The 7,485-nt window shown below is 36.6% G+C and overlaps 1 protein-coding gene across 1 annotated transcript; it reads left to right on the top strand.

Moving 5' to 3' along the window:
• Positions 1 to 558: 558 nt before the first annotated feature.
• LOC121117144 (uncharacterized) lies at positions 559 to 4,173 on the top strand. The gene is made up of 3 exons (XM_071890368.1): positions 559 to 858; positions 1,366 to 2,922; positions 3,533 to 4,173. Exons 2-3 carry the CDS (start codon positions 2,107 to 2,109, stop codon positions 4,034 to 4,036), a joined length of 1,320 nt encoding a protein of 439 aa, XP_071746469.1. The 5' UTR covers positions 559 to 858; positions 1,366 to 2,106; the 3' UTR covers positions 4,037 to 4,173.
• Positions 4,174 to 7,485: the final 3,312 nt, after the last annotated feature.

Genomic DNA, 7,485 nt, shown 5'->3' with positions numbered 1-7,485 from the left:
ATATATATATTATTTTACTACATAGAGAAGAGAAGGAAAAAATAAATATACAATAAACAGAAGGAAATTGGATAACAAACAGTCAAACAAACAACCTAGAAAAAAGAGAAATAACAATCCAACTTTGATCTATCGTCTTTTTTTTCTTCACCTTCAATCCGAGTCCCGGGTGCCCCAAATCCACCTTCTTCTACGCGTATTATAATTAAATAAATTTGTGTCTAATTTTTGGCGCGCTAAAAAAGGGGGGCTTTCTATCAGAACCACCACCACTTCTACCACCACCACCCCTCTATGGTGTGTGTGTAGTTTGTATGTGAATAATACGTAGTATAGTAGTAGACTCACATAGTAGTAGAAATGCGCGCGCGCCTTAAACAGGTCTGCCTTCTTCTTTTCCTCCTTCCCTTTTTCATTAGATAAGGGGATTGATGATGAAGATGATGATGCTGTTTGGGGACGGTGTCGGGCGTGTAAGAAGCGCAAGACCTCGCACGCTATACGGCGTGCCGGATGATTTTTGTTTTTTGTTACATAGTAGTAGATGAAATAGACTTTAGTAATAATTTCATTGTTGAGTAGCGTGAGACTCGCGTAGTTTTTTTGTATACACATATAAAAAGAAATTAATCTAATAGAAAATTGTGAAAAAAAAATAAATATTTTTTTTTGTAACATGATTTGAAAGAGAGAGAGAGAGACATTCTTTTCCCTAAATATTAAGATAATATATAATACCCAATAACCTTTTTAATAGCTATGAAAGGAGTCACTTCCCAATATCCGCAGCTGGTGTGGTGATCAATTTATACTAGTAGTTTTAACAAAAATTATTAGGCTACAAAAGCATTACTTACGGTGAGTTACACAATTATTATTTTTTATTATATATTGAAGAGGTTTTTTTTTTTGTTTTTCTTCCCCTCTTTTGCTCTGTTAGGGAAATACTAATAATATAAAAAAAATAGTCAGTTCTAATTCTTTAATCCTATTACCATTCTATTTTATTTTGGAATCTCCTGTTATTTTTTAACTTCCTTAAAAGGCAAAGGAAGAAGTAAAAGACGGGGGGGGCAAAGGGGGAACGTTGGAAAGAAGGAAGGAAAGAAAGAAAGAACTAACTCCCTTTTTTTTATTTCATTTTTTTCTCCCGATAAACATTCAATTCATTTCATCAAAAATAATTTGCCTTTGGCAGTTTTTTTTGCCTTTTCCATAACCATGATATTTTTTGTACAACTATTATACTATGTATAGGAGGGGGGAGGATCCCTTGTTTTTTTATATAAAAAAAGTTACAAAAAACAGAATATATGATGTTTATACTTACTTATACATATATAATCATTAAAATTTCTCTTTCAGAAAAGAAATAAAAAAGTAAACATTGATATATATATCATATATATATTTCTCCTGCTGCTCCGTCTACTTCTTGAATCTGGATCTGATATCGTTATTAATAAATCTACTAATACTACTTGTGAAGGAGTAATCGTTTCATCATGGGAAAGATGCTCATTGCTGTCTCACCTTCTCCTCTGTGTGGTAGAGGCTAAACAGAAGTCGTGTTCCTAGTCGAACATATTAAAGAAGGACAGCTACACATATTACTTCCCTTAAGAACCGTTTACCCCCTTATAGTCTTGCGTTTGTTTCAATCCAAGAGACGTTTTGCTGACTATTCTAAGAAGCTGCTCCCTAGCTAAGGCATGTTAACAACGAGTGTTGGATATCATTCAGAGCATCTTAAAATGGATCCAGACGGAATGGCTTTAGGAGGAGGGAACACGCATCCTGATCCTTTTAGTGGAGGAAGTCCACCCTTCACTGGAGGGAATGAAGAAGAGTTTGAACCCGTGCAACTACCCCCCGGAGCTCTCTCTGAGGAACAGCAAGCAGCGGTACAACAGAGTCATTCAGCCCTTCATTCCCTTCATCATCCTGGTGCCAGTGTGGCTTCATCGCACTATCCTCCTCATTACTCACATCTCTCTGCACAGCTTTATCACCAGCAGCATTCACACCACTCTCATCCTCATCCACATCACTCCCATCATCCACAGCAACCACCACCACCTTCACAGTGGAATCCCTATGGCATGAATGGATATGTTGGAACGGGTGCTACGGGAGGGGGGTATCATCCTCTACATCATGCACCACCCATGGACGCATCTAGTTACTATTATTCCTCTGCGAGTGGACCTCCTCCCAACGCACAACCCCCACCATCTGCCTATCATCCTTCTAATCCCTCGGGGAGGACAACAGAGCATGGCTCTTCCCGGTGGTCCGAGTCCTGCTGGTTCCCACAATACTCCTAGTCCGCAAGCTCACTCTGAAGATGGAGACAACAGCGATCCTCACCTCAGAAACAACAATGTCCTCAAACGTCCCGCTGTGGATTATTCCTCTTCCTCTCCTCATGTTCATTCACTCATGAATCCCGGATCATACCATCCTCCACTTCCTCCTGCGAAAAAAGCCAAAGCTCCCAAAAGAAAGAAGAAACGAGACCCTAACGAACCTCAGAAACCAGTGAGCGCCTATGCACTCTTCTTTAGAGACTCTCAAGCCAACATCAAGGCTGCAAATCCCAACGCCGCATTTGGAGACGTTTCCAAAATCGTGGCTTCTATGTGGGATGGACTTGATCCAGACAATAAGGCTGCCTACAAAAAACGCACTGAGAACGCCAAAAAAGAGTATCTCAAAAAATTGGCGGCCTATCGTGCAAGTCTTGTTTCCAAGGGCTCAGGGAGTCCCATCAATGAGAGTGGATCCACCTCAGTGGCGGGTTCCAATCCTTCTTCTGCACCCCCTCATCCTCTAATAATCATCCTCCCTCATATGGACCAGGAGCGGGACCATATGCCCCATATAGTTACGGAGAGCCACCCAACAATAGTAATACGGGCATGAAACCTAGTCCCAATGATGGCTATAATGGGCCCAATTCCACTCCATATCCAAACAGTCAGCAACAACTTCCTCGACAACCTTCCTACGGCCCACCGGTTGGGGCATATCTACATCCAAACCAACAGGTAAGCCAAAATACACATTTAAAAAAAATTATTTTTCTCTTCGTCTTCTTCTTCTGGAAGAAAAAAAAGAAAGAAAAAAATATATATTAAAAATAAAAATAAACGCTGCCGAAAGAAAGATTTTGACATTTTTTTAAACGGTTTTTTCCTTCTTCAAACGATAATTAAAATTTTTTTTTATTTCTAAGATGTATATAAAATACCTGAAGTATTTTCATAGTATTATTATTATTATTTTTTTGATGTCACGGGCGGGGTCGTAAGTCTCTTTTTCATCTTGGAAAAGTGGAAGGGACTTGTAATTATTTGAGTAGATATATTATTCTATTTGGTTCTTTCTTTATACTAATAAAATGCAAATGAAGTGTGTTTATTACTTATTATATTTTAAGTATACGTAATTTAAATTTATTATCAACATCTACATGTTATATTGACTCTATAAAACACGATTTAATAAATTATTTTTCCCCTCTTTCCAGATGTCCAATGGAGGCTACGGACACCATCACCCCGTGTCTCATCCTCCGTCATCCGTATTGCCACCCAACTCAACAGCACCGTCGGATAATCGTTCCTCTTCCTCCCCTCCCTCAGGACCTTCCCCTTTGGACTCCAGAACTCATTTAGATCCCACAACGGGACATCTTGTTGAGACAGAGGGCGGAGGTGCCCCGCCCAATGGTAGTAATAGCAATAATGCTAACGGCGCCCATCACCTCCATCAACAGCATCATCCTCATAGCAGCAGTGGTAGTAACAGCTCCAACAATCGTGGACGGCGTCCTCTCTCCTGTGCTCGACCCGGTTGTAATAATCCGATCTCATCCAATGAAGCATGGAGCTCGAATTCAGAGTTCTGCTCTAATGAGTGTGTTGTTGGACAATGTCGGGATGTCTACTCTTCCTGGTCAGGAGCATCAGGGCCACCCTCTACGGCTCCACCTCCTCCACCACCACCGAATGGACAAGTTCAGACACAATAATAATCACTCAATCAATCTCTTATTCAGAGAACCCCCCTCATTTGTATGACCTTATGAGTTATTAGACCCGTTATTATTATAATACTTATTTTTTTTCTGTTATCAATATTAAGAACAAAAGACTGCTATTTTACAAATATCCATACGTATATTTTTAAACTTTTTTTTGTCGTCTCTTCTGATCAAGTCAGAACTTTGCTCAAAACTCTTATTACCATCAGTGATTAGAAACCAGTGTGAAAAATAAAAAGTTATTCTTCATTTGTAGTTGATTCTACCCGCCCTAAAAACGCCTCCTCACCCTGGACCCTTCCCCCCCCCCTTATTATCTTGACATCTTCATTTTTTTTGCTTTTTGGGCCTCTCTCGAAACTGCTTTTGCCAAAATCTCTCAACACATATTATGTTATTATTTATTATCATTTCATCCATTTATTATTTATTACAATATTAAATGAATCATCATCACCACCACTAATTAATTTGTTAAACAACTGCTCCCCCTTACGCTCCCCCCTCTTTGATTCATATAAAAGCAGAGAAGGCTGTGATTAATAACAAAAACATAAGAACAGTTCTTGTAAAAATGAATTATTTTTTAAAATGAAAAAACGCCAAAATTATTTCAGTACATTCCAGTTGATTCTTGGGCCTTTTTGATCTTTTTATTATTATCATACTATTATTATTATTACTTATAATATTACGTCATATTAAATAATATAATACAAATTATACAAAAATGTTAGTTCGAGGTTTTGTTGTCAATTAAAGAGTGTATCATTACGAAAAGAATAATCGACCTTGAAAATCTTCTCTATAGATTCCTATAGATATAAATAATATATATTGTAGTAGGGGAGGAAGATCTTTAAATCTCTTTTTTTTTGTATTTGGACGACCTTGAAGGCCAGGGCTAAAACAAAAACTACCTTCTACATACTTCTAATAGTCTGTGTTGTGTTTTATAACTTGTCATTATGAAATTTCGTAAAATATTTCCCTCAAATCTCTTCTTCTCTGGCAAACTTTAATTATATTAATTTTTATTTCCCGGAATTATATTTCTATTTATTTTTACTTTAAATTCTTTTGACTCCATTATTATTAAGCTCCTAAGCAGAAAATATATATTAATATTATTATATATAAAAAGTTTCTTTTATAACTACAAGGAATCTCCCCTTTTTGTGAGTCTGTGTGGCACACAGAGGAGAAGCTAGAAGAAGAGGGGGAGACAGAGAGAGAGAAAGGGAAAGAAAAGAAGAGAGAGGGAGAGGAAAGAAGGAAGAGGGAAGGGAAAAAGGGAGAAAAGAGAGAAAATAAATTTAATTATAATATTATTTCGTGAATCAATATCTGCGTTTATAATATATATATGTATATTTATGTGTGTAGTGCATAGTATTAAAACATCACAGAGGCTCACTCTTTCTGCTATATAGTCAGAGTGAGGTAGAAAAAAACACCATCAGAGGATGTGTATGTTGTTGTTGAGGTAGGACGACGCCCTTTGCTTGCTGATTAATTAACTATCATTGGCTCAAGGATGGTGATGAAGTTGCAAGGATTTGATTGGTAAAATTTATGGAGTATAATTAATAGGGAAATGAGGAGAGAGTGGCACAGGGTAGATCAGTGTGAGGGATCGGAAGAAGCTGAGGGGAAAATTTAAGTTAAGAGGGGAGAGGGAAAGGAAGGAATATCGATAAACTTTGTATAATATAAAATTATAATTTATAAAACAGTGTGTTCTTGTATTGCGAGCGGATATGTCTAAACTGGGGTTGGGGTTCGCCTTGAAAATCTCAGATCGATAATCTTTTTGTAAAGCTAAACTACTTCGGTCCTAGTTTGACCTACACAAAAAGTCGGTCTTCATCGTACCGGGCAGGGTCACTATAGTGCATCCTCCATTCACGAAAATCAGTATCTCCGAATATAAGTGTCTTGTTTCAAATATGATTACAGTGGCTTGTCCAAATAGATTGTAATAATTTGCATCCTATAGAGAATAGTATACCAATCTCTAATAGGGTTAAGTATCTATCTTACAACAAAAAAAAAAAGGCTGCAGCCTCACCTTAAAGCTTATTCAAAGATACGTTAATTATTTTTTCAAGCATACTAAACAAATCTGATGAAAAGAAGGTAAATAAGTTGAGTGTCCGATAAGCGATAGCCTATTGCCATAGCACACTTGATAAGTGGGCTATATATAGTACTACTTAATTTATTATATTTATACTTATCACGTCAAAAAATTGAACGTACTTCTCAACCCTTTGTTTAATCATGAAAAAAGTGTCTCCTGATATACTTTGCCTCTAAGTATCTTGCATTATGCGACAACCATTTATTAGTTTCTCATTGCCATTAAATACATATTAATAGCAATCACAATGTATTCTTACAATGAGTCAATTTACATTTTGATAGAGTTAACTCTGGATCAGTTTTGATTTATTTTTATCATCAAACTATTAATCGTAATTCAAGGACCTACTGTTTCATCATATTAAAAAAACTACTTGGAAACGAACTAATGGATTATTTTCCCTCCAGGGGTGATGGTGGCACCCCCTCCACTTCTACTTAAGTCATCGAACTGTGCAAGAATAATATTATTACTTTGAAAGCAATTAATTACTAATAAAAATTGCAAAAATGTTCTAAAAAAGAAGGTTCTTAGTTGAAACCTTCCGGTTTCAAAAAAAAAAATTTTTTTATTTGCAATGCACTGTTGAGTCTGATAGTAGTTTTTTTAAAATATATTAGAAGACATCATTTATCAATTTTTGCTCAGTATCTAAAAATTCCCCTTAAAAAAATAAAAAAAGCAAAGTTGAGCATGACAAATTTTAATTGTAGGTATTATCTCTTTCTGATACTTATTGAATCACTCATTAAGAGGGCCTCTACTTACAACCAGCCCATTATATCCAAATGCTGTCCTTTTTCTCAATAGTGACGTCACCTTCAGACAATTATTAATTACATATCGATAAATCACATAATATTACTATTTGTGTATCGTAATTTATGGCTTTTTGAGTCAAGGATAGGAGAAGGAGGACTTGAGTTCCTTCTTATTCTTTCTATGCATCCATGTAAAGCTTTATATCCATGCAATGACAAGAAGGCAAGAATCATAATAATAGCCTTTGTTGTTGTGTCGTCGTCATCATCGTCTCCTTTTTGGTCTTTCTGGGGCACCAGGGTCGATCTACATAACTCCACAGGGAAGAGAGCTGAGAGGGAAGAAATAATAATAATAAGGAAAATAAAAAGACGAAATACATAAAGGAAAAGAAGCAGAAAAAGAAGAACGCAATTACGTAATGAAGTTTACACTGTGTGCTCTGTGTATAAGGGACTGCGAGAGGGAGAGAGGTGCTAGAACAAAGCACCAGTCGCTCTAACCCTTCTCTACTTGATCTCCCAATATT

This window comes from Lepeophtheirus salmonis, chromosome 1, assembly GCF_016086655.4.
Source record: "Lepeophtheirus salmonis chromosome 1, UVic_Lsal_1.4, whole genome shotgun sequence".
Taxonomy (NCBI): domain Eukaryota; kingdom Metazoa; phylum Arthropoda; class Copepoda; order Siphonostomatoida; family Caligidae; genus Lepeophtheirus; species Lepeophtheirus salmonis.
This window is presented reverse-complemented; position numbering and strand designations above follow the sequence as displayed.